This window comes from Corvus moneduloides, chromosome 5 (assembly GCF_009650955.1).
Source record: "Corvus moneduloides isolate bCorMon1 chromosome 5, bCorMon1.pri, whole genome shotgun sequence".
NCBI classification, from domain to species: domain Eukaryota; kingdom Metazoa; phylum Chordata; class Aves; order Passeriformes; family Corvidae; genus Corvus; species Corvus moneduloides.
Genome location: NC_045480.1, coordinates 1,994,605 through 2,017,772, shown reverse-complemented (window position 1 = coordinate 2,017,772; position 23,168 = coordinate 1,994,605). Strand labels below are relative to the sequence as shown.

At 69.3% G+C, this 23,168-nt stretch overlaps 5 protein-coding genes across 8 annotated transcripts in view; 2 read left to right on the top strand and 3 right to left on the bottom strand.

Moving 5' to 3' along the window:
- LOC116444187 (dedicator of cytokinesis protein 2-like) overlaps positions 1-4,660 on the bottom strand; it is a 45,599-nt gene extending 40,939 nt beyond the window's left edge. Inside the window, exons 1-9 of one of the 4 annotated variants that reach the window (XM_032109364.1) lie at positions 3,852-4,660; positions 2,213-2,296; positions 2,062-2,102; positions 1,754-1,809; positions 1,557-1,674; positions 1,319-1,467; positions 751-886; positions 478-632; positions 6-87 (exon numbers count right to left, since the gene is read on the bottom strand). In XM_032109364.1, the coding sequence (XP_031965255.1) occupies positions 6-87; positions 478-632; positions 751-886; positions 1,319-1,467; positions 1,557-1,674; positions 1,754-1,809; positions 2,062-2,102; positions 2,213-2,296; positions 3,852-4,035 (1,005 nt within the window). In that variant the 5' untranslated portion in view covers positions 4,036-4,660. Of the gene's footprint in view, positions 1-5; positions 88-477; positions 633-750; positions 887-1,318; positions 1,468-1,556; positions 1,675-1,753; positions 1,810-2,061; positions 2,103-2,212; positions 2,297-3,840 lie in introns of all 4 variants that reach the window. The other 3 variants (XM_032109365.1, XM_032109366.1, XM_032109367.1) reach the window with 3 other exon arrangements.
- A 1,420-nt stretch (positions 4,661-6,080) lies between these two features.
- On the top strand, positions 6,081-12,363 carry DQX1 (DEAQ-box RNA dependent ATPase 1). The gene is made up of 11 exons (XM_032109806.1): positions 6,081-6,938; positions 8,073-8,266; positions 8,460-8,835; positions 9,067-9,303; positions 9,506-9,605; positions 9,743-9,898; positions 10,066-10,257; positions 10,349-10,474; positions 11,246-11,436; positions 11,519-11,709; positions 11,787-12,363. Exons 1-11 carry the CDS (start codon positions 6,657-6,659, stop codon positions 11,968-11,970), a joined length of 2,229 nt encoding a protein of 742 aa, XP_031965697.1. The 5' UTR covers positions 6,081-6,656; the 3' UTR covers positions 11,971-12,363.
- A 92-nt stretch (positions 12,364-12,455) lies between these two features.
- LOC116444423 (interleukin-12 subunit beta-like) lies at positions 12,456-15,883 on the top strand. The gene is made up of 7 exons (XM_032109807.1): positions 12,456-13,742; positions 13,905-13,974; positions 14,328-14,549; positions 14,755-14,863; positions 14,947-15,128; positions 15,228-15,376; positions 15,623-15,883. The coding sequence occupies exons 2-7, from the start codon at positions 13,905-13,907 to the stop codon at positions 15,761-15,763; spliced, it is 873 nt and encodes a 290-aa protein (XP_031965698.1). The 5' UTR covers positions 12,456-13,742; the 3' UTR covers positions 15,764-15,883.
- A 637-nt stretch (positions 15,884-16,520) lies between these two features.
- LOC116444585 (alpha-internexin-like) lies at positions 16,521-18,214 on the bottom strand. Its single transcript, XM_032110118.1, has 3 exons — positions 17,708-18,214; positions 17,006-17,130; positions 16,521-16,942 (listed from the first exon to the last, which is right to left on the bottom strand). The coding sequence occupies exons 1-3, from the start codon at positions 18,110-18,112 to the stop codon at positions 16,891-16,893; spliced, it is 582 nt and encodes a 193-aa protein (XP_031966009.1). The 5' UTR covers positions 18,113-18,214; the 3' UTR covers positions 16,521-16,890.
- A 945-nt stretch (positions 18,215-19,159) lies between these two features.
- Positions 19,160-22,908, bottom strand: TLX2 (T cell leukemia homeobox 2). The gene is made up of 3 exons (XM_032110116.1): positions 22,508-22,908; positions 19,811-20,048; positions 19,160-19,401 (listed from the first exon to the last, which is right to left on the bottom strand). Exons 1-3 carry the CDS (start codon positions 22,887-22,889, stop codon positions 19,185-19,187), a joined length of 837 nt encoding a protein of 278 aa, XP_031966007.1. The 5' UTR covers positions 22,890-22,908; the 3' UTR covers positions 19,160-19,184.
- Positions 22,909-23,168: the final 260 nt, after the last annotated feature.

Sequence of the window (23,168 nt, the reverse complement as noted above, 5' to 3'; positions counted from 1 at the left end):
CTCACCGTGAACACGACCTTGAGGTTGTTGAGCAGCTCGATGTCCTGCGGGACCCCGGTGCTGGCCCAGCGGATCACGTAGTTCTCGCTGTGAGGCGGGTGATGGTTGAGGTGGGCACCGGGATGGCAGAGTCCCTGCCAGCTCCCACCGCACAGACCCTTCAGCCCACCAGTGTGCCCAGTCGCGGCACAGGGCCGGCCCAGCCTGGCTGTCCCCAGTCACCCCACTGGTCACCTCGCCAGTGCCTGGGGCAGGACGAGCCACGGGCTGTCCCATGGGACACGGCTGCATGGCTGGCACGGCACAACGAACCCTCCCGCTCTGGAGAAGCTCTTTGGGAAGGGACGTGCCCCTTGCCCCTGTAACACCCGCTGGGTCCTGCTGGGCTGGGCAGGATGGGCAGCCTGGGGGATGCCACAGGGAGCAGCGGGACAAGAACCCGGCACAGCAGGGGCAGGGGTCTGCCCTGCGCCCCACCTGATGATGCGCTGCTCGCCGGGGTCGTACAGGGCCATGAAGAGCTGCGCCTCCTCCCCGATGTGGCAGACGAAGTTGCGGACGCAGAGGTAGAGGTTGTGGGAGGGCGAAGCGGCCCCGTGGGTGCCGTGGCCTGATGCTCTCTGCTGCGGGCTCTGGGGGGCACGAGGTGGGGGGCACAAGGTGGCTCAGCCCTGGGCACAGCCCCTGGCATGGGGGGCATCAGGCTCTGGGCATGACACGGCCAGGCTGCGGGGCCAGCAGCGGCCTCACCGTCTCCTCCTGGATGCGCTGCGTGAGGGTCTGCGCCGCCCTCCTGTGCGCCTGGAAGAGGCTGATGACGCTCGTCCTGTCGGGGTCCAGGATGTTCTCGTCCTCGTCTCGCACCACCAGGTCCAGCGCGAGGATCCTGCAGGGGGCGGGATGGGGTGAGGAAGGACCGGGGGGGGCACGGGTCTGTGTGTCCCGCCAGGACTCACTTGTCCTTGCACAGGGTCTGAGGGGGCAGGACAGATCCGACTGGGAAAGCGGACAGCAGCCGGGCAGCACCAGGGACACTCCTGTCCCAGCCACGGCTCGTCGGCCATAGCCCTTGGCCAGGTGGCTTGTGCACCTGGTGGCACACTTACTGTCCCCAGCCATCACGGGACAGCCAGCTGGGATGATGGGGACACAGGGACAGCCAGCCAGAACAGCAGGGACACAGGGTGCCCCAGGGACACGCAGCTGGGATGATGGGGACACAGGCACACCCAGACAGGCTGGCAGGGAGCACCCCTGAGCCTGCACAGCCTGTGCCAGGGGCGGATTTGGGGTCTTTGTGCCCCATCCCCGCCCTCACTTGTTGCCGTAGTCCATCTTGCCGGTCACCTCCTTCCTGAGCCGCAGGAGCTGGTCCTTGGGCAGCGTCCCTGAGAGCAGCTGCGAGCGCTGCTCCATCAGCTCCTGCATCATCCTCTTCACCTGCCCGTACCGCTCCGTCTGCCCGGCCTGTGGCAGCACCAGAGGGTCACTGGGGTCACCAGGTATCCCCCACCGTGCTTCCAGATCCCCCGGACCCCCAGACCCCCGTCCCTCACCACATAGAGCTGCTTCCAGATGGTGGCCCACTCCCGCAGCGTGGTGGTGATCTCCTGCACCATGGGCATCTCGGCGGGCACCACGCTCTCCTCTGTCCTGGGGGAGGCACAGGGACCCCTGGAGACCCCGGCTCCACAGGGACCCTGCACAGGGCAGAAGGTGGAGCCCACCACCTCTGCCCGTGCCCCAGACCTACCCCTGCTGCTCCACCACGGCGCCCTTGAGCCGGATCAGCGAGGCCGGGAAGATGCCCTGGGGGAGCCAGAGTCATCAGCACCCCCGGGCTGGGAGACGTCCCTCGGGGGGGCACGGCTGGGGGCTCCCAATGCCACAGGGTGCCCAGCCGGCCATGCCCCCTGCACCCCTGAACCCAAACATCCTCCCAGGAACAGAGCAAGCCACTGTCCATGCCCCCCTGTGCCCCCCCCAGACACCCAGCAGGGACAGGGAAAGCCACCAGCAGTGCCCCTCCTGCCTCCAGGACCCCGGCATCCCCTCACCTACCTGGGCAGCCCTGTTCCGGAGCGAGTACCCGCAGTACCAGCCTGCGAGGGGAGGGGACATCATCAGCCAGGCTGGGGGTCCTGGCCCCCACTGCAGGGACAAAGGAGGGTGCAGGAACCCATGTTGGGGTGCACCCGGGGGTCCCCCTTACCCTCGGAGGCCTGCAGGATGCGCACCATCTCCCCAATCTGCAGCGGGAGGTGATGCTCCTTGGTGCGCGGGAAGTTCCACACGGCTGTGGGGAGAGGAGCTGGGAGCTGGGATCCCTGCCCAGAGCCCCTCACCAGGCCCCAGGCCCTGTGCACCTGCACCCCACAGCCAGCCTCCCACAGCACCCCAGCAGGCCCCGTTCAGCCCCGAGAGATGGGGCAGACTCCCAGCCCCACAAACAGCGTGAGACCCCCAAGCACCTCGACCCCACACCCCAGAAGAGCCATGGCACAGCCTGCACAGGGCTGGGGGCACAACAGAAGCCACCAGCCCCCTCCCCAGCCCTCAGGGGTCTCCTATGGGACCCTCGTGCCTGCCACCCACACCCTGGGTGCCGATGGTCCCAGTCCTGGCACAAGCAAGTGTGGGGAGGCAAGTGCCAGCAGAGCCCCTGTCCAGGGCTGGTGGCTCAGGGACAGGTCTGTCTGGGGACAGTGGAGCTGGTGGCAGGGGAGGGGGGCGGTGGGGACAGGAGCTCTCCGGTGGCCAGCCACTTCCTGCCCAGCAGCACTGTGGTTGTCCCTGTCGCTATTTCTGGCCCCAGGGACAGCTCTGGGGCAGGCAGCCCTGGTTTGGCCCCCAGACTGGGGGACAGTATCCCTGCATACGGGGGTCCCTGCTAGGACCCCGCCTGTGCCCACCCTTGAGTCCCAGCCAGGGCCAGCTCATACTGCAGCACCCCCAGACCCTCATGGCTCGTCGGGACCCCTCATGCTGACCCTCACACCTTGGGGCACTGGGAGCCCCGAGGTCCCACGGGACCCCTCCCATCACTCTGCACTCCCCACGAGGACCCTGAGCCAGCTGGGACCAGCAGTAGCTCAGCCCTCACTCAGGTGCTGCCCAGGACCCTGCAGAAGCTCAGCCCTCGCTCCAGCACTGCAGACAGTGCAAGGGAAGGGTGCAGGAAACGGCCCCGCAAGAAACGGGAAGAGGCACAGGGCTGCCAGAGCCAGCACAAGCTGGTGGTGCTGCAGGGAGTGGGGGTGCCCACGGCTGGTACAGGGCACAGGGAGCCCAAGCTGGGGGTGCTGCAAGGAATGGGGGTGCCCAGGGCTTTGCCATCACCAACACCGAGGCAGCTGCAAAGCCCCAGCTGCAACCTGAGGCAAATTATTGGGGTGTCTCAAGGCTCCCCCAGAGCCTCAGCAGGCGGGCTGAGCCCAGACCCACAGCCTGGAGGGAAGCCAAGCCTCCACCCCAGTGCTGTGCCCCAGCGCTTCCCACCCACACCAGCACCAGCTCTGCAGCCTCCTGGCACCTGTCCTGCTTGGTGCCCTTCCCTGAGCCTTCTGTCACCAGCCCTGCAGTCGCCACTACCCCCCTGTTTGTTCCTGCACCCACCAGCCCACCCAGCACCGGGGGGACCTGGCCCCCTCCTCACATCACCTCACAATGGCACCAGCCCGGCACCATTGCTGCCATCACCCAGCTGCCACCACCTGCCACCACCACAGCCGGGGGTACCATGGGTGTCGCCACACCCTGAACACCCCATCCCGCCAGCCCTGCGCCCCTCCAGGAGAGCGGGAGCCTCCACAGGGCCCAGCGCTCGCAGCCCCCACTCACCCACGCCATACTTGTCCTTGATGGGCAGCCAGGGCGCCATGGCCACCGGGGCACCGGAGCCGTGCCGCGGGGACCGGGGCGCTGCAGGGCCACTGGTGGTTCCTCCTGCTGCACTCGCCGTGTCACGTGTACCCCCAGCTTGTGAAACCTCCGCTTCCTCAGTGCGCTCTGAGCACAGGGGTCCCACCCCACCATCCTGCACCGCCACGAGCCAGGGCAGCGCGGTGGGGATGGAGCCCCTGGGACCCCCACACCACCCACCCAAGAGTCTGGGCTCAGGGGTCACTGGCAAGATGGTTCTGGTCACTGGAGTGGGTCATGTGGTGGCACGGTGACCTCCCTGGCTGAGCACCACGGCCAGAGCCCGCAGCCAGCAGGACATGGGGCTGGACATGGGATCATGGAGTGAGTGCAGCTCCAGACACGCCATGGCACGAGGAGCCACGCGGAGCCGTGTGCCTGTGACAGCCATGAGCTCCCAACCGGCACCACCGGGATGAGGCTTCTGCCGTCGTGGCTGGGTCTGGCTTGTCCACATCTCCATCCCTGTCCCTTGGTGCCCCAGGCCCAGCTGTGCCAGCGCTGGCTCCATGCCCCGTCCAGCCCTCCGCAACCACGGCACTGGGAGCAACGGCTCAGCACCAGCCACTTCCTTCCTCCTGCTGGCCACACTCGGCTGTCCGGCACTGGTAGCTCCACAGGGATGGGGGCTTGGCCAGGCCCGCACCCCTTCATGGCCACACTGCCCGGGACCCTCTGACCCTCCCGAGTCCTGCTGCCACTGCACTACTGCTCCCATAGATTGAACCATGTCTCTCTCCATCAGCCCCTTGGAGCCAGCACCCGGCTCCTTCCCTGCACCCCCACCCCCTTGCATGTCCCCAAATCCCCTGCAACCTGAGCCTGCTCTGGGGTCACCCCTGGGTGTAGCCCCCCCTGCCCCACGGGTCAGCCCCAGGACAGACCCCCTGACCAAAAGCCGGCCCTGAGAAGAGCCATGGGGCACGAAGAGCCCCGGAAGAGAGAGAGACCGGGTGGGTTTGGGATTAACCAAAGCCGGGCATAAAGCGATCCTGCCGCGGCACTCCGGTGCCACCACCTGGGCCGAGGTGCGAGGGCGGGACCGGCAGGAGCTGCAGGAGCCGCCGGAGCCGCCACACCGCACGGCAAAGCTCGGGATGTGCCGCCAGATCCCCGCCACTGCACGGACCCGCCCGCGCCGGGGCTGGCAGCACCGGGGGTGAACAGAAGGAAATGTGGCACGGGCACCGGTGTGGCAGGGGCACCGGCGTGCGGGGACTGCCGGGGCTCTCGGAGAGCAGGAGCCGCAGGCGTGGCACTTCCCGCAGCCTCCGAGGCTCCCGGTTCCTGATTCCTGCAGTCCCGGGGCCAGCACGCACCGCTCGGCCGCCGCCCAGCGCTGCCCGGTGCGTGGCTCTGTCCCATGGCGCCGGCGGGAGCTCTGGCCGGCCCGGGCCGCCGGGACCGTTCGCCGGTCAGGGAGCTCCACCTGCCGGTCCCGCCGGGAGCCGCCGCGGCCGAGGGTGCTGCTTCGTGTGCGGGGCGCCGGTACGGGATGTCCGGCATCGGGATGTCCGGCATCGGGATGTCCGGCCACGGTACGCCCAGTGCTGGTACGGGGTGCGCCGCTCCGGCAGCAGGATGCCCAGCACCAGTATGACCAGCACCATTACGAGATGCTCCGGTACGGAAGGACCGACACCGTTACGGGATGCCCGGCTCCAGTACACCCGACAGCAGTACAGGATGTTCCGCATGGGGATGCCCGGCACTGCTACGGGATGCGCCGGTACAGGATGCACGGCTCCGGTACTCCCGGCCCCGCACCGGGATGCCCAGATCCAGTACAGGATGCCCCGCACCAGCACCGAGATGTCCGGTACCGGAAAGCCCCGTCCCGATAGGGGCTGCGAGCGGGCTCGGACTGCAGCCGCGCCCGGCTCGGAGCCGCACACCGGAGCTGGCAGCGGAGAGCATGGGGCAGGGCGGGGCTGCGGCCGGAGCCGGGATCGCTGCCGGGGGTGCCGGGGGGTCCCGGCGGGGACCGTCCGCTCCCGTCCCGCCGCCACATCCGGGCCCCGCCCGGCGCGGGCGCTGATTGGCTGCCGCGGGCGGGGCACGTGACGGCGCGTGGGTCACGTGACCGTGTCCCCAGGCGGGGCCCGCGGTGGCGCGCGCAGGTGAGCGGCGGGACCGGAACCGGAACCGGGGCCGGAACCGGGCCCGCGGCCCGGGAGGGTGCGGGGGACCCGCCCCTGACCCGCCCCCGACCCGCCCGCTCCGCTCCGCTGAGGTCCGGCCCGGTGCCGGTGCTCAGGTGCCCGGTCCGGACCGTCCCGTACAGGTGTTCCGCCGACCCGGTCCGGCCCATCCCGTTCGGGACCGGCCCTCCCGAGGTGTCCGCCCTGCCCCGCAACCCCTGTACCCCGCCTCGGTCCGGTCCGCACGCACAGCGCTGTCCGGTCCCCGCACTCCGCTCGATCCTGCGGGGCTCTCCCGGTGATCCATCCCCTTTCTCCGGTTCCCTGCCCGCCCGCCGGTTCCCTGCCCGTTCTCCCGGTCCCCCATACGCCGGCTCTGTTCCTGGTGTTCCCGGCCGTGTCACCCCTCCACACCTGTCCGTGCCCCTCCGCCCGCATCCCGCGCCCGTCCCTGGTACCCGCGGGTCCCCGCACCCCGCGGGACGGGACGTGGCACTGGGCTGCACCGGGCTCCTTCCCGGGACGTAGGCGAGGGTGGGTCAGCGCCGGTCCCGCTCCACCCCCGCCCGCCCTCGCAGCTCCGGTGTCCCCGCCATGGCCGGCTCCGGGGCCCCGGGTCCCCTGCCCGGGCCCAGCGGCCCCGGCTCCGCGCTGGAGGAGGAGGAGGAGGATGAAGACCCGTCCCTGGACTGCGACGGCGACCTGGAGGTGAACCCCTACGATGGGCTGCCCTTCTCCTCCCGCTACTACGAGCTGCTGCGACAGCGCCGGGAGCTGCCGGTCTGGACCACCAAGTACAGCTTCATGGAGCACCTGGAGGGCAACAGCGGCATCGTCCTGGTGTCCGGACCCCCCGGCACCGGCAAGAGCACGCAGGTGAGGGCAAGGGTAGCTGGAATGCCCGGCTCTACCGGGGGCTGCATGTGGATCCTCCCGGACCCCACGGCAGCGCCTGAGCCGTGCGACACACACGGAGGGGGTGCCGGGCCCCCCGGGAATGCTGCACTGAGCCCGGCGGGGTGGGCGGGCACCGGGAAGGGCGGGCACGGGGACGTGCCAGGGCCGGCACTGGGCTCCGGGCGAAGCCGCAGCACGAGTCGGGAAGCGGTGCCACGGGAGCGGCTGGCACGGGAGGTGGCAGAGGGAGGGGGGAACGGCCGCTCCCGGAGCTGGGCCTGGTGCAGGGGCAGTGGCAGGGCTGGGGTGCCAGAGCCCTCCCGGCCGCCCTGGGGAGTTGGACGCAGTTGCTGGTGACACTCGGGAACGGCACCTGGCAGACTTTGACCGGGGAAGGGATTGCGGCAAGCGGCGGCGCAGCTGTGGCTGCTGCGGGGCCGGATTGGGCTGGGTCACCCACCGCAGGCTATCGGGGTGTTGGCCTTGGGTTCGAGGTGCTCAACCAAATCACCTCCCTGGGTGTGACCTGCTGAGTTTCTGGGCTTGGCTGGCGCTGCCGGATTTGGGGAATAAAGCCCCTGTGCGGGCCCCAGGGCTGGTGTTTTTGGGTGCAGCACCGTGCCTGCAGTCCCTGCAGGGCGCTGGGGCGCTGAGACACAGGCACCACTTGTGGGGGGCTCAGAGGTGACAGGAGGAAGCAGGACTCAGGTCCCTGGTGCCCAAGGGACATCCATGTGGCCTTGGCACTGTCCCACACCACCTGGCCAGGCGCTTGGCCAGCAGCTGCTCCCTGGTGAGCCCTTCCTTGTCTCTCTCTGGGGTTTCCCAGGCCATTGTCCCGTGTCCCTAATGTGAGATCAGGGCCGTGGTGTCCCGTACCGGGGCAGGAAGCTGCGGGTGTGGGGCCATGGAGCTCCTGTTACAGTCTGTGGGGCTCCAAGGTGACAGGAGTGGGGAGGGAAGATCCTGCTTGGGCTGTGAGTGCCTCTGAACAGCCCCTGGCCCCAGAGATCCTGCAGCCAGATCCCTGAGGAAGGTCCCTGTGCCCTTTGGAGGGGTGCAGCGGAGAGAGGACAGTCCTGGGGCCACGCTGACCCGCGCCCTGTCCCACAGATCCCACAGTGGTGCGCCGAGTACGCCCTGTCCATGCAGTTCACCCACGGGCTGGTGGCCTGCACCCAGCCCCATAGCCTGGCCGCCCTCAGCCTCTCGCTGCGCGTGGCCGACGAGATGGACCTGAACCTGGGCCACGAGGTGGGCTACTGTGTGCCCCACGAGGACTGCTGCACCGCTGACACCATCCTCAGGTACGGGAGGGACGGCGGGGCCCGTGCCGGGAGCACAGCGCCCTAATCCCACTGAGCTCCGCATAATCCCTTAATCCAGCCTGGCCTCGCTGGAAAGCGGCACAGGCTGCTGTGGGGAGGGGGCTGCTGTGGGGAGGGTGTGAGGCGTTCCCCCCAGCCAGGGGTCCGTGCTGATGGGGTGGGGCCGTGGCAGGTTCTGCTCGGATGAGATGCTGCTGCGGGAGATGACGTCGGACCCGCTGCTGCGGCAGTACGGGGTGGTGGTGCTGGACGAGGCGCAGGAGCGCACGGTGCCCACGGACGCGCTGCTGGGGCTGCTCAAGGACGTGCTGCGCCAGCGCCCGGCCCTGCGGCTCGTGGTGGTCACCTCGCCCGCCCTGGAGCCGCGGCTGCGTGCCTTCTGTGGGGACCCCCCCGTGGTGCGGGTCCCGGGGCACAGCTCCCCGCCGCAGCTGGTCTACCGGGAGCCTTCGGCCCACGGGCACGTGGCCGCCGCTTGCCAGGCCGTGCTGGACATCCACCGGCGCCAGGAGCCTGGCCACGTCCTCATCTTCCTGGCCAGCGAGCAGGTGGGCTGAGGGGGGAACAGGACAGGGGAGGTTTGGGGTGTCCCTCCTCTCACTGGGGAGCGCTGAGGATGGCAGGGGCAGCTGGGGTTAAACTGGGGGAGCTGCGGCTCCTTTGCAGAGGGGCCGTGGGCGCTGGGAGGTGGGCACGGGGCACGGCGCAGCACCCTGAGCTGGGGATGGGGACACTGCGGGTGTCAGTGGGTGTCACCTGCGCCCCCTGTCCTTGCCCAGGAGATCTCCGAGTGCTGCGCTGCCATCCAGACAGAGGCTGTGGCGCTGAGCCCGGCGCTGGGCCCGCTGCTGGTGCTGCCGCTGCACCCCGGCGTGGGCCGGGCCACGCAGCGACTCTACGAGACACCCGAGGAGAGCCGGGAGCGGCGCGTCATTGTCACCCACTGGCTCGGGGACTCGTCCTTCTCGCTGGGCACCGTGCGCTTCGTCATCGACTCAGGGCTGGAGCTGCGCAGCGTGAGTGGGACAGGGCACGGGTGGGGGTCTGGCTCTGCTCCGGGGTGCAGTGGGCTGTGGGATCCTCCCTGCTGTGGTGTTCCAGGCTGGGAGGAGGGGTCTGCCCCGGGGGAGGTGGCAGCGGTGGCCTTGCGCTGGCAGGTGCGGGGCCTTGGGGGATGGCAGGGGTCCCCTGCGGTGTCCTCCTCACAGCCTCCCGTAGGTGTACAACCCTCGCATTCGTGCTGAGTCCCAGGTGCTGCGGCCCATCAGCCGGAGCCAGGCCGAGTCACGCATGCAGCGAGCAGCTGGCAGCCCCCCAGGTGAGACCTGTGCTGCAGTGTCCCCCCTCGGGGCTGTTGTGCCACCCCACCGGGACCGCCGGCAGCCACTGGCCCAGCACCTGTCCCCACCTGCCTGTGCCATTGCCCTGTCCCACCTCATGGCCCCTCTCATGCAGGCACCTGCCTGCGCCTGTACTCAGAGGCCTTTGAGCAGCGCCTGCCCCCCAGCCCCGCGCCCCACGTCAGCGAGACCAGCCTGAGCCGCCTCGTGCTGCTGCTGAAGCGCCTGGACATCGCCGACATGGGCCAGTGTGACTTCCTTGACCGCCCAGGTAGAGCCCCTTGGGGCCAGGCGTGGCGTGAGGGGCTGGAGCAGAGGGACACGACGGGGCAGCCATAGCTGTGGCCATCACCGCGGCCTGGGTGGTCTCTGGAGAGGGACTGCAGGCCTGGCAGGTGCAGGACAGGGTGGGCGAAGCTGCCTGATGTCCCACCCCAGCCCCCGAGTCGCTGATGCAAGCGCTGGAGGACCTGGACTACCTGGCAGCCCTGGATGACGATGGGAATCTGTCAGAGGTGGGGATCATCATGTCGGAGTTCCCACTGGACCCGCAGCTGGCCAAGGCCCTCATCGCCTCCTGCGAGTTTGACTGCGTGGAGGAGATGGTCAGCCTGGCCGCCATGCTCACAGGTACCGTGTGGGGGGCTTGGGGGGCCCGCAGGAGCCAGCACTGCCAGGGAGGTGCTGGGGGCACACAGTGACCCCCACTGCCCACCCGCAGCGTCCCCCTGCTTCGTGCCCCTGTCCACGCACCTGGAGGAGGCTGTGGCACTGCGCCGGCGGGCGCTGCTGCACCCCAGTGGGGACCACTTCACCCTCATCAACATCTTCAATGCCTTCCAGCAGCGTGAGCATGGGCGGGGGCTGGGGGTGGGGGGCTTGCAGCTCTGTGGGCATCCCACAGACTCCTGTGTGTCTCCTGTATCCCCTGCTCCTCCCAGTATCCCAGACCCCCTCATGTGTCCCCTGCCCTGGAGCTACATTCCTGACCCTATCCCAGTGCCCAGCCTGGCTGGGGGAGGTTCTGGGGGGTCCCAGTTCTAGCCTGGGGGCTGTGCCCTCTGCTCGATCCCTGTCACCACTGTGTGAAGGGGTCAGAGACAGGGGGAGCAGCAGTGCTTCTGTGGCCTCCAAGCCCCCAACCCAGCAAGGTCTCTGCTCACCTGTCCCCATCCCCATAGCACCACTGTCCTGTTCCCACATCACTGACCCCACTCTGCTACCCCATCCCCACATCACTGATCCCGCTGTCCCCTGCCCACGTCACTGACCCTACTGTCCCACCCCTGTCCCCATGTCACTAATCCCACTGTCCTATCTCTGTGCCCACGTCCGTGACTCCACTGTCCCATCTCTGTCCCCATACCATTGACCCCACTGTGCCATTCCCATCCCCGTGTCGGTGACCCCACTGTCCCTTCCCCATGTCAGTGACCCCCCCTGTGCCATCCTCATTCCCATGTCACTGACCCCACTATCCCATCCTTGTCCCCACATCGCTGACCCCGCTATCCCATCCCTGCCCCATGGCACTGACCCCTCTATCCCATCCCTGTCCCCACATCACTGCCCTCGCTGTGCCATCCCTGTGGTGCTGACGCCGCTGTCCCTCCTGCAGACGCCGGGGACGAGGGCTGGTGCCGGAAGCACGGGGTGTGCGCCGAGGCTCTGCGCCTGGCGGGCACCGTGCGCGCCGAGCTGCTCGAGGTCATGCGCCGCATCGAGCTCCCGGTCTCGCCACCCGCCTTCGGCTCCGACGCCAACGCCCTCAACATCCAGCGGGCCCTCATCTCCGGGTACTTCCTCAAGGTGGGCCCAGGAGGCTGAGGGGAGTTATGGGGGAGCTGTGGGGGGTGTGCCAACCACCCCACTCCCTCCTGGTCGCTCCCAGGTCGCCCGAGATATCGACGGCTCCGGCAATTACGTGATGCTGACGCACAAGCACGTGGCCCACCTGGCCCCCGCCTGCGGGTACCTGCTGCGGCCACCCCCACGCCGCCTGCCCCCCTGGGTGCTCTACCACGAGTTCACCATCTCTCAGGACAACTGCCTGCGCGTGGTCTCGGAGATCCAGCCGCAAATGTGAGGGCTTGGGGACGGGGAAGGACAGGTCCTTACAGGGGCTCCCTGTAGCCGGCTGACCCCCCCCGTCCCCACAGGCTGGTGGAGTTGGCCCCCCAGTACTACCTGAGCAACCTGCCGCCCAGCGAGGGCCGGGACCTGCTGATGGAGCTGCGGGAGAAGGTGGTGGTGGTGGCAGAGGACGCGCCGGCAGAGCCGGAGTCGCTGGCAGAGGCGGCCGGATGCGAGGACGAGCAGGGGGATGTGTGCGTCCTGCAGTGAGCCGGAGCAGCGGAGCCCCGCGGCGGGGCTGCCTGGGCTTGGCCGTGACCCTGGGGACAGGGGAGCCACGGGGAAGCCACGGGGAGGCCCCAGGGAGGCCGTGCGGCTGCAGGGGCTGTCCCAGGTCCCAGGGAGGCGCGGGCACTGCCTCAGCGCTGCGCTGCGGTCAGTCGTGGGCCAGCGGCTGCGGGACAACCCCGGCACCTCAGAGCGTGGATTGGGGAGCGCTGGCCCCGGCCGGGGGAGTTGTGTGGGCCCTCCCCACTGGGCTCCTTCACCCCATCTTTCCCGGGGGTGCTGCAGGGCTGGAGGCATCGCCTGTCCCACTCCCCCTGCACCCCGGGCCGAGGGGCCACGCAGGGGTCCCTCCTGTATAAAGTTTTGTGACCTTTACTCCTGGCTTTGTGTCCATGACTGCAGCGAGGGGTCCAGCTAGGGTGGGGTCCATCCTGCCGAGGGACATCGCCACAGAGGGGTCCAGCCAGGGTGGGGTCCATCCTGCCGAGGGACATCGCCACAGAGGGGTCCAGCCAGGATGGGGTCTATCCCTGCTCCTCCTGTTTCCCAAGGGCGGTTTCTGTCTGTGAGGCCTCACTGCCCTCCCACCCTTGTTTCGGGTGCCAGGCTGGGATCCCTGGCCTTTGCATCAGGGCTTCCCCTCTGTGGTTGTGGTTCTTCTGCAGAAGCCAAGGGGAAGCTGTGGTTGGCGAGGGGCCCCCAGAACCTGCCATCAGCGTCTGCTTCCCCCAGACAGGACAGGATATGGGTGCGCCCCCGGGCAAGGTGCCCCATCCCTCCCACCCCCGTCGGGGTTCCCTGCAGTGCTACACCCAAGGGCTGAGCTGCTGCCTGGAAGCCTGGGGGTCCTGGCTCTCCCTCCCCTCCCCGCAGCCCACACAGAGGCTTCATTCTGCTCAGGGAGGGGCCCGGATGTCCCACTGCCCCCTTATGGCCTCAAAAGGTGAGGACTGGGCTCCCCCAGCCTCCCACAGACCCCACTTCCCCTTTGCTTTCTAGAAACTCCAGAAAGTACGTGAAAGGGTACAGCACTCCCCTGCTGGGGCGGGATCTGCTGTGTGTCCTCAACATGGGCTGACATCGGTGGGGTGGCAAAGGGATAGCTGGTGACCATGATGATCTCTGTCCCTAGGTCCTCATCTCTGCACAGCGTCCCATGGGACATGCAGTGGCCCGAGGAGGGGAGGGAAGGGGTGAGACAACCCGGGGCATCACCCCGAGCCTCTGTGGAAACCCTCCCCTCTCCTCGGGGACTCACTGCAGCCCATCCAGAGGGGCCCAGCCCTGAGCTGCCCCTCTCCAGACCCCCAGGACAGGTGCTGAGAGACCTCGCTGGTCTCCCCCACCCTGTAGCAGGGCACTGCGGGGGCTCTGTGCAGCACACGGTGATGTGCAGACCCTCAGGTGGTGCCAGGGCTCAGCAGGGGAGAGCTGGGACCACCCAGAACCCCGACACCATCCCAGGTGCCTAGCACTGTCCCTTGCCCGGCTGTTCCCATGGTGACCCATCCTCTGGCATTTGAGGGCAGGGCAGGGGTGTCCGGTGCCCCCTGCCCTGGGAAGTACCAGCGGTGAGTCCCAGGGCTGGGTGAGGGGGGGGGGGGAGCAGTGGTGGACTGAGCGTGGGTCTCATTCTCCTGTTCTGAGAACTGTGATGCTGCTGTGGCTGCACCTTGGGGTGGCCCCATGGAGTCCAGCCCATATAAGACCACAGCCCCCAGCCCTTCTGAGCCTGCAGGAGTGACACACCAGAGGTAGGCACAGACCGGGAGGGTTGGGGGGTCTCGGGGGGGATTCTGCTTCAGGGGTGCTGCTCCCAGAGGTGGGGGCTCTGCCCTGGCTGGCCCCACTGGCTGTGCCCCTCTCCTGGGTTATGTCCAGCTGGGACTGCCCTTCCCCTCCCCTTCCCCTTCCAGATGCTGGTGCTGGTGGTACTGGTGCTGTGCCTCGTGCCTGCGGAACCCCTGACTGCCTTCCCCCCAAAGTGTGAGTGCTGCCCCCGGGGCACAGGGGAGGCCTTGGAGGGGGGACCCCCCCAGCTGGGGGAGCTGCAGGGACTGCAGAGGAACCGGAGGGAGTGGGAGGCATCCCAAACCCACATCCCTCTGATACATGTTGGGACAGCTCTGCTGGGAGATTGGAGGATGGGCATGAGGGTGATGTGGGGTGGGTATGGGGTGAGGGAGTGTGGGGATGGACGTGGAGCGCAGGAGCAGGGTGAGGACTGTGGGACAGGATGGTTGTGAGGCCAAGGGCCACCCAGCCCCATGGGGGTGTGGGGGACAATCTGCCCCCACCACAGCCCATGTCTGACCACAGGCTCTGCCTCTCACCTCCAGTCCAGGTGGGGAAGCTGAACCAGGACGTGGTGCTACGATGTGACACTTCAGAGCAGCACATCTACTGGACACTGAATGGAGACCAGGAGCCCATGGCCGAACTGGTGCCCGAGGGCCAGAGCCTCACCATCCTCGGCTTGGACCTGCCAGCCACGGGCAACTACAGCTGCTGGGCCGGCTCTGTCCTGCTGGACACCACCTACGTGGTGGTCAGCGGCACCGGTACAGAGGGGCATGGCTGGGGCAGCCGGGGGTGATGGGGTGCAGGGGTGGAGGGCTGAGCACTGGGAGATATTCGTACCCAGCCCGTGGGGCTGCACCAGGCAGGGCTGTGTGGCGGGGGGGAGCCTCACCAGTGCCATGCAGGGAGGGGGTATCACTCCCAGCCCCATGCAGCCCCTGACCAGTCACCCCTCGGCCCCCTCAGGCGAGGAGGAGATCAACGTGTCCTGCCAGGCTGAGTCCTACAACGGCTCCTTCCACTGCTCCTGGCCCGGGCCCCCCTCTGCCGTCTTCCGTGCCCGTCTCACACGCAGGTGGGTGCCCCAGGACCCCCCAAACCTACCCCAGCCGCACGGCCACCTGCCCCTAAGACCTGCTCACACCTCCCTCCCCACAGCGATGGCTCCGTGGGGCCATGGATGCCAGTGGCCAGTAACCATGGCCAGTTCAACACCAGTCTGGCAGACCCCTTGTTCTGCCCCTTCGGAGAGGAGCTGCACCCGCTCCAGCTGCACCTGGAGGGGCTCTCGGACACCTCCTACCTCAACCTCTCCAGGCACTTCTTCCTCCGTGACATTGGTGAGCTCAGGGCAGGAGCAGCAGGGTGGGGGTGCCCAAGAGGTACTGGGGGCTCCAGGGAGGGTCTCAGCCCCTGTTCTGAGCCCCCTCTGCCCACAGTGCGTCCTGACCCACCCCAGGAGCTGACCCTGCAGCAGCGGGGGGAGCAGCTCCACCTGGCCTGGGCCCCCCCGGCCTCCTGGCCGCTCCCCAAGTCCTACTTTGCGCTGCTGTACCATCTGCAGTATGAGCTCCACAACGGCACCCAGGTAACAGCAGGCTCCCTGCACAGGCTACCCCATGTCCCCACCCTGCCCTGTGCCCACCCTGCCCCATCCCTGACTCTTCCCTGTGCCTGGGAAGATGCTCAGCCACAGCCCCCTCCTCACTCTGCTGCTTCCCTTCTTGGGATGGTGAATTGTCATCCCTGCTCTCCCCAGTGCTGCCCAGGTCAGCGGCTGCTGGTGCCCCCCTCCCCGAGGGTCTCCCTAGACCGTGCCCTGCCCCCTTTGCAGGTTGAGCAGTTCATGGAGGGTGCAGAGGAGACGCCGGTGCAGGCGGGCGCGCGGCGGGTGCGCATCAGCTGCCGGGACCCCTACACTCCCCCGGCCTGGAGCCCCTGGAGCGCCTGGATGGACCTCAGTGCACCCCAGTAACACCGGCTTCGAGGGTGCTGACCCTACAGACGGGCACCTCCTTTCCCCAGAACCCCCTTCCCTTTACAGCTCAAAAAAAGGCTTTTTTTCCCCCTATTAAAACGCTGGGATCAGCTTTGCTACCACAAACCCTGGTCAGTGTCTGTGTGGGAAGGGAGGTGCTGGGCACCCACAGCTCCCCGAGGGGCTCCCAGTTGGCACAAGACTCGGTCCATCTGCGTGGCTGGGACAGGCTCCACCCGTGCTCCAGCCCAGCTCGGGGACAGGCGGGATAGAGGGTCCCCACAGCCCTGCCCAGCTACACATGGGTTCACTGGACTTCCCTAATCCTCGAAAAACCCTCCCAGCTCCGCCTCCTTTCTGGGGACTGTGGTGGGACAACGTCCCCAGACACAGGGGCAGCACCCAGCGAGCAAGTCTTGGGGGCAACCCCCTGTCCCCACATCCCAGGGAGCAGGATCCCATCCTGACCCCAAGAGCGCCGGTCACAGTGGGGGGTGGGATCCGGGACCAATTGCCACCACTGGGGGGCTCAGCTCCCACTGAAAGTGTGGCTGTACCCCACAATGTTCCCCCCTCTCTGTCCCCGTGGCGTGCCCAGCTCGGGGGTGAGGGGCTGCACCACGCAGGAGAGAACCCACACCCCTCCATGAGCCCCCTTCCCACAGAGCCCCCCACGCCCCTGCCCCACCACAGACCCCTGGAGCACAGCCAGGGGTGCTCCCCGCCCCCCCTTTCCCCCCCGAGACGGGCCGGCTCCGGGTGATGCCACGGGGCTTTATTGAGGTGCTTCCGCACGGGTCTGGGCCGGGACCCCCACTCCGGAGAGGCTGGTGAGTGTGTGTCCCCACGGGCGCTGCCCTCCCAGGGGTCCCGGGGCAGGCGGGCACGCAGAAGTCCGGGGGACCCGTGGAACGTGGGGAAAGAAGGACCGGGGTTCCGTGAGTCCAGAGAGGTCCAGAGGGTGCCAGGGAGCCATGGCCCGGGGCGCAGGAGTCGGGGGTCTGGGATCCGGCGGAGGAACCGGGGTCCGGTGGTGGGGCTGGAGATCCGGTCCCGGGACCGGGGGTCCAGTGGTAACGGTAGGGCCGGGGTCCAGTGATGGGACCGGGACTCCAGGGGTCGGGTCACGGCGGGGCCAGGCCGCCCAGGCGCAGCTCCTCGCTCTCTAGCATCTCCCTGGAAAAGAAGGGCCGGGCTAAGCCCCTCGCCTCCCGCGCCCCCCGCGCCCCCCTCGCGTACCGGTACGCGGCGATCTCCGCCTCCAGCGCCATCCGCAGCCGCAGCAGAGCCGGGTACTCCCGCAGGCACCGGGCCATCTCCGCCTCCGCCGCCCCGATCTCCCGCTCCAGCTCCGCCACCCGCTCCTGAGCCGGGCCGTCAGCAGCGGCGGGGCCGCGGGGCGACCCCCGGGATCCCCGGCAGGGCCCCCGCACACAGGGACCCCCGGCCCGACATCCTCCCCACAGGGAGCCCCGCTCGGACCCCCGCCCCGAACCCCACCTACACGGAGTCCCGGCACCCCTGGCCCGACCTCCGCTCGCACGGACCCCTGGAACTCCGCACCGCCCCCCGCCCCGCACGGATCCCCGGGCAGATCCCCGCCCCACACGGACCCGCGGGATCCCCAACCCCGCACCGACACCCACCCACAGGGACACCCGGTCCCCCGCCCCACACAAACCCCACATCCCAGTCCCACCTGAACTCCCCCATCCCATCCCGCGCCCGCTCCCGCTCCCTCCCGGGGCCCCCCAGCCCCATCCGGACCCCTGACCCCCGCCCCTCCCCATTCCCCTCCCCCCCTTCTCCCCATCCCTCCGGGCATCCAGCTCCAGCACCGCCCCTCCCTCCAAACATCCACCCCCCCTCCTCACATCCCAGCCCCCATCCCCGCTCCCTCCCAACCCCCAGGCGCCCCCCGGCCCCCCCCCCATCCCGCACCTGGTACTTGGCCAGCTCCCCGCTCCGCCGGTCCCGCAGCCCCTCCAGCTGCCGGTGTAACGCGCCCACCGCCCCCCGCAACGCCTCCACCTCGGCGGCTCGGGCTCGCAGCAGCCTCCGGTAACCGGCGGCCTCAGCACGGGCACGGAGCACCGCCTCGCCGCCGCCGCCCCACCGGCACCGGGGCCGGCCCTCGGCCGCGCTCATCCCGGTGGTAATGCGGTTCCACCCCTCCGCGTCACGGAACCGCAGCCAATCCCGCCGGTACCGGGTGTCCGACTCCTCCCGGTAGCAACGGAGAGGGGGAGCCGGCAGAAGCCTGTCCCCCAAAAGTGGGGTGAGGGGCTGCAGCATGGTGGATAGCGGCGGGGTGGGGGCCAAGGTCGAGTTCAGGGTCAAGGTCATCGCTGTTACACCCCTTCCCCCTTCATTCCCTCCATCATCATCAACAGAGGCTGGAGTCGGGCTGGATGGTCCTGGCGGGGGGGAACCCCCACTTAGGGGGTCACTGAGGAGGGGGTGCAGCGATTTCCCAGAAGGAGGGGAATTCAGCCCCTCTGCACCCCACGAGTGTCCTGTGGGTCACACCAAGGCTCAGGCCACGGGAGGTGATGGCAGTCCCGCAGGGAGTCGGGGACTGGTGCGATCCATCGGTATGGGGGGCACCCCGAGTCCATGGCGGGGGGCTGCGGGGGCACGTCCAGGCCCAGGGAGCTGACAGACCAGTGGGTGGGGGGCCGGGGGCCCAGGCCATCAGTCTGTCCCACCACTGAGGGGCTGGGGTGGCATGGTCCTTCATCCAGCCCGGAGGGCACAGATGGAAGCCGGAGGTGGCAAACTCCGACCGGGATAAGGCAAGTGGTGCGGGTGGTGCAGACCCCGCTGTGAGGGTGGGGGGTTTCCAGCACCAGGAATGGGAGGTCCAAGCCATGCCCTGCTCCAGGTGGGCTGGGGGCTGTGGGGTCCAAGGGGAGCCAGCCTGACCCACGGAGCTGCTGGTGGGGGAGCTGCAGAACCCTGCCAGGTGTGGGGGCCCACTCCTGGCCCACTCCCAGGGGTTCCGGGCAGGGGGCTGCAGGTGTCCATGGGGTGTAGAGGCCCAGCCCTTGACTCCCACAGGTCTGGGCAGGGGGCTACAGACATCTGTGGGGTGCAGGGGCCCAGCCCTGGGCTCCTGGGGGTCAGGCAGGGAGCTGCAGAGGTCCATAGGGTGTGGGGGTCCATCCCCGGGCTCCTGGGGGTCCAGGCAGGGGGCTGCCCACAGCAGTGCTCCAGGTGGGATTTGGTGAAGCTTTGAGTCCAACCACAGGGGCTCAGCCTCCCTCCTGGGTGGTCCTGGGGGGCTGTCCACAGCAGGGAGGGGGCTGCCAGTGGGGGGCTCCCAGGAAGCTGCAGCCCCTTCCCTGCCATGGTCCAGACTCAGAGCCCACCGGGCTCCCACTGCCACCTCCAGGCACATCAGCAGCACCCAGGGCCCTCACACCACAGAGGCCACCCCCGAGACCGACGTCACCTTGTTGTCCTCGGCCCAGGGCTGGAGGTTCTGCAGAGCGTAGAGCGAGGAGTTGTGCATGCAGAGCGGGTCCTGCGGCAGCGGCTGCGCCAGGCTCTTCTGGAAAGCCTCCTGCTGCAGGTGCAGCATCAGCCGGTTGGCCTGCTGCCGCTCTGCCTCGCGCTCCTCCGCCGTCTGACGCCTGCAGACACCCACCGTTGGCACGGACCGCAGCTGGCACTGCCACGTGCCAGTGGGCTACTGCCCCCCAGCCCTGTTCCTCATCTCCTTACTACTGCCATGTGCCACTGTGGCACATCCCACAACACCAGCAGACCTCACCCAGCCGGGCACAGGGGGTACCACGGTGATGGGCAGCCCATCCCATCCATTCCTGGTCCATCCCAGTCCCATCCTCTCCCAGAACGTGGGGCTTGGGTGCAGCACAGGGCAGCTGCTGGAAGGATGTGGGGTTTGGGGCTGCCAGAGGGATACTGGGGTGGCTTCCAGAGGGATATTGGGGTGGCTGACAGAGGGATGAGGGGATTGGGGCTGTCAGAGGGATGGGGGGCTCATGGTTGAGGCGGCTACCCCCGGGCCATCCTTGTTACCTCCACTTGGTGCGGCGGTTCTGGAACCAGGTCTTGACCTGGGCGTCCGTCATTTTGAGCGCCTTGGCCAGGGTGGCACGCTCGGCCGAGGCCAGGTACTTCTGCCGGTGGAAGCGCTTCTCCAGCTCGCAGATCTGCACCCGGGAGAAGGATGTCCGCGGCTTCTTGCGCTTGGGAGGCGTCCGGTTCTGGTACGGGTGCCCGATGCGCCGTGTCGCCGCGAAGGGCGACAGCGCGGCTGCGGGGAGAGCGGGGTGATGTGGGCTCAGGGGGACCCCGGCAAAGCACAGCAGAGCAGGACCCTGGGGGGATGTCAGGGGGCTTGGGGCCATGGGAATGGGGAGCTCAAGGGGGGCACGTTGGCATGAGGAGCTCTGGGGGGGCCACTGCGACTTGGAGCTCCAGGGGAGCCACCAGTGCTGCCTGGGAGAGGAGGGGAGGGGGACACCCAGTGTCGTCCCCACCCACTCCCCCAGCTCAGGGACCCGGGGGCAGCTCAAGACATGGCAGGAGGGAGGATCCTTCCCCTTTCCTACCCCACGGCACGATCCCTCCCCAGCCCAGCGGTCGGCACTGGAATGTCGGGGTGAATGGGCTGGCCCCGTCACAGGACTGATGTGGAACCATCAGGCTCCGACCGCACAAAACCACCCTCCCCTCACACCGAGCCCTGCCGCAGCCCCCGAGGAGCCGTCGCGGCACTGCAGGGGCCGCCCAGCCCTGCCAGAGAGGGGATGGGACCGCAGAAGCTGTTGGGAGGCAGACAGTGTCTCTTTCCATGTGCCAGCAGTGCCTGAGCTGGTCATTAGCAGCTGCCCGAGTGCCAGGGGCCGGGGAAGGGGCTGTCCCTGCCCAGCTGAGGTGTGAGCCAACCCCGGTGAGGCCAACGTGCCACATCCCAGCCCCAGAAGCTGCCAGAGCTTCAGGGAGCATCAGAGTAGTGAAGAGCATGGAGGAAACAGAAGGCTTGGCGGGGTCAGCCCCCAACGCCTGCACCCCTCCTGCTCTGGCAGCGGCCTTGGCCAAGCCATGACCCCATGGCCCCATATCCCCATGGCACCACAGCCGTCACCAGGGCCAGCACCGCATGGGCAGGGCTGCACATGGCCGGGACCATGGGTAGCCATGGTGCCCCAGGCCCCCATGGCACAGGGATGTGGGGCACAGCCCCACAGCAGCCCAGGGACCCCCTGGCGCCCACAGACCCTCCCTCCCACCCGCACCCAGGAGGCCACCTGGCCGCCGGCGGGGGCAGACACGGTTGGCGCAGGTGGAGCCATGCAGTCGGGGGGACGGAGGCCCCCGCGCCCCCTCCCCGCACGGGGCGGCCCCTCGCCGGGACCAGATGCCTCCTGCCCGCAGCCCACCCCAAGGCCAGCGGTGCTGAGTGATGGCTGCGGCTGGGAGACCCCGTGCCGGGGAGGGGCCGCCCCGTCCACCCAACGCTGGCGCCAGGCAGGAGACGAGGACGTCACCCGCCACCCCTGCGCGGGGACGGTGCTTCGTCACCGCTGCGATGGCGGGGTGGGCCGGGAGGCGAACACGGTTCTGCTGGCGCCCGGGCGGGACCACCACAGCCCCCAGCCTCCCACCCCACACCGCCCCATCGCCCACACGGCCGGCACTCGGCCCCCAGCCCCGCACGGCCTCCAGCCTTGTCCCCGCGTGTGGCCACACACTGTGGACGTGGCAGTGCCGCCATCTTGGGCGGGAGCAGAGCCGAGCCAGGCCGGGGGTCTCCGGCACCCGCACACGGCCCCAGTGCCCGGGACCCCAACCTCAGCACCCGCTCCTGCTACTCGGGGGTGCAGCAACCAGCACCCTCGCCCCAGCACTGGTGCTAAACCCCCACCACAGCGCGCAGCCGCAGCCCCACCGGCAGCACCACAGCCCCTCGCCGCCTCCCCAACACCTGCATCGCCACAGGGCCGCCCTGGCCTCTCCCGCAGCACCGGCATTGAGTGTTCCACACTGATCCCTGCACGTTCAGATCTGGGATCCCATGCCCAGACACCCCACAGATGCCCCCCACCACCGCGCCCACCGTCCGGGGTTCACAAGGCTGGGGCATCTGCTCTGTGCATGGACAGGCTTTGTCCTGCAGTCCCACGGTGGGTCCCCCACCCTGCAATCCTGTCCCCACAGAGCCCCCACACCACATCTCACACCCCGCAGAGCCCCCCACCCTACCCTGCGTTCCAAGGGAGCCCTCACTCCGCACCCCACAGAGCACCCACCCCACACCCCGGCTCCCCACAGCCTCCAGCAGCTCCCGGTTGCTGTGGGACAGGGTCGCCACCCGGCGCCTCCGAACCGGGGAAAGGACCAGACACGGAGTGGAGCTCGAGACCGGAGCCTGGTGGGACCCCTCAGGCTCCACCCGGAGCTGCCGGACTCTGTCCGGTGCCGCGGTGGAGCCTCCGGTGGACGCGTCTACCCCGAGCCGCTTTCGCGGGCCCCGACGGCGGCGGGCGAGGACCGGGCGCTGTGGGAACCTGTGGAGCGCACGGTCGCCATCCCAGTCCGGTCCCCGCGTCCGCTCCGACCCGCGCCGCGCCCGCCGCGCCGCACCGCACCGCACCGCACCGCACCGCACCGCACCGCCCCGACGGAACCCCGGGAGCCGCCGGTGCCGTGTGAGTCCCTGGAGCCGTCAGTAGCCGCCGGTAGCCGCCGGTAGCCGTCCCGCCCGCTCACCTGAGAGCCGGTCTTTGGCGATGCGGCGCGTGGTCTCCATCCAGGGGAAGGTGAGCCCCGGCAGCGCGGGCCCCGGCGGCGGCGCGGCGGGGGCGGCGGGCGGCGGGGCGGGCGCGGGCCGGTGCGCCGGGACGCGGATGACTCCGGCGGGCGGCGCGGCGGGCGCGGGGGTCACGTTCACGCTCACGTTCATGCTCATGTTGAGGTTGTAGGAGCCGAGTGGACCGGCGGGGCCGTACCCGCTGCCGTAGAGCCCGTAGTCGGGTTCTGCCGCCGGCCGGTGCGGCCCCGTGGACTCCGGGCCGCCCAGGATCTGGTCGATGCCGAAGCTGATGGGCTCGTGGGGCGCGGGGGGCCCCGGGCCGCCGCCCTCCCGCTCCATCCCGGCCGCGCTCAGAGCCGGCGGGGCGCGGGCATGGCCGGGGGGCGGCGGGGGGCGGTGGCGGGGACGAGCGCGGAGCGCCCGGTGCGGGTCAGGATGCGGTGCAAGGTGCGGGTGCGGGCCCGGAGCAAGGTGCGGGGCAGGTGCCGGGTGCGGGTGCGGGCCCGGGGCAGGGTGCGGGGCATGGCTCGCAGCCGCTGGCGGCCCCGGGGCGGGAGCGCGGGTGGGCTGCGGGCCCTGGCGGGACGCGCTTTTCTGCCCCGCTCCATCCGGACCGGC

What these genes read in the sequence shown, in the direction of transcription:
- LOC116444585 (XM_032110118.1), bottom strand. Translation starts at nt 18,112, where the DNA reads ATGACCTTGACCCTGAACTCGACCTTGGCCCCCACCCCGCCGCTATCC. An exon ending in GGGAGCTGGCCAAGTACCAG is followed by an intron (nt 17,131 to 17,707) that starts GTGCGGGATGGG and finishes GGCCCGGCTCAG; the next exon opens with GAGCGGGTGGCGGAGCTGGA. An exon ending in GCGGAGATCGCCGCGTACCG is followed by an intron (nt 16,943 to 17,005) that starts GTACGCGAGGGG and finishes CTTCTTTTCCAG; the next exon opens with GGAGATGCTAGAGAGCGAGG.
- LOC116444423 (XM_032109807.1), top strand. Translation starts at nt 13,905, where the DNA reads ATGCTGGTGCTGGTGGTACTGGTGCTGTGCCTCGTGCCTGCGGAACCC. An exon ending in GACTGCCTTCCCCCCAAAGT is followed by an intron (nt 13,975 to 14,327) that starts GTGAGTGCTGCC and finishes TCTCACCTCCAG; the next exon opens with TCCAGGTGGGGAAGCTGAAC. An exon ending in CGTGCCCGTCTCACACGCAG is followed by an intron (nt 14,864 to 14,946) that starts GTGGGTGCCCCA and finishes CCCTCCCCACAG; the next exon opens with CGATGGCTCCGTGGGGCCAT.
- DQX1 (XM_032109806.1), top strand. Translation starts at nt 6,657, where the DNA reads ATGGCCGGCTCCGGGGCCCCGGGTCCCCTGCCCGGGCCCAGCGGCCCC. An exon ending in ACCGCTGACACCATCCTCAG is followed by an intron (nt 8,267 to 8,459) that starts GTACGGGAGGGA and finishes GGGCCGTGGCAG; the next exon opens with GTTCTGCTCGGATGAGATGC. An exon ending in CTTCAATGCCTTCCAGCAGC is followed by an intron (nt 10,475 to 11,245) that starts GTGAGCATGGGC and finishes TCCCTCCTGCAG; the next exon opens with ACGCCGGGGACGAGGGCTGG.
- TLX2 (XM_032110116.1), bottom strand. Translation starts at nt 22,889, where the DNA reads ATGGAGCGGGAGGGCGGCGGCCCGGGGCCCCCCGCGCCCCACGAGCCC. An exon ending in CGCCAAAGACCGGCTCTCAG is followed by an intron (nt 20,049 to 22,507) that starts GTGAGCGGGCGG and finishes CTCTCCCCGCAG; the next exon opens with CCGCGCTGTCGCCCTTCGCG. An exon ending in AACCGCCGCACCAAGTGGAG is followed by an intron (nt 19,402 to 19,810) that starts GTAACAAGGATG and finishes GGGTGTCTGCAG; the next exon opens with GCGTCAGACGGCGGAGGAGC.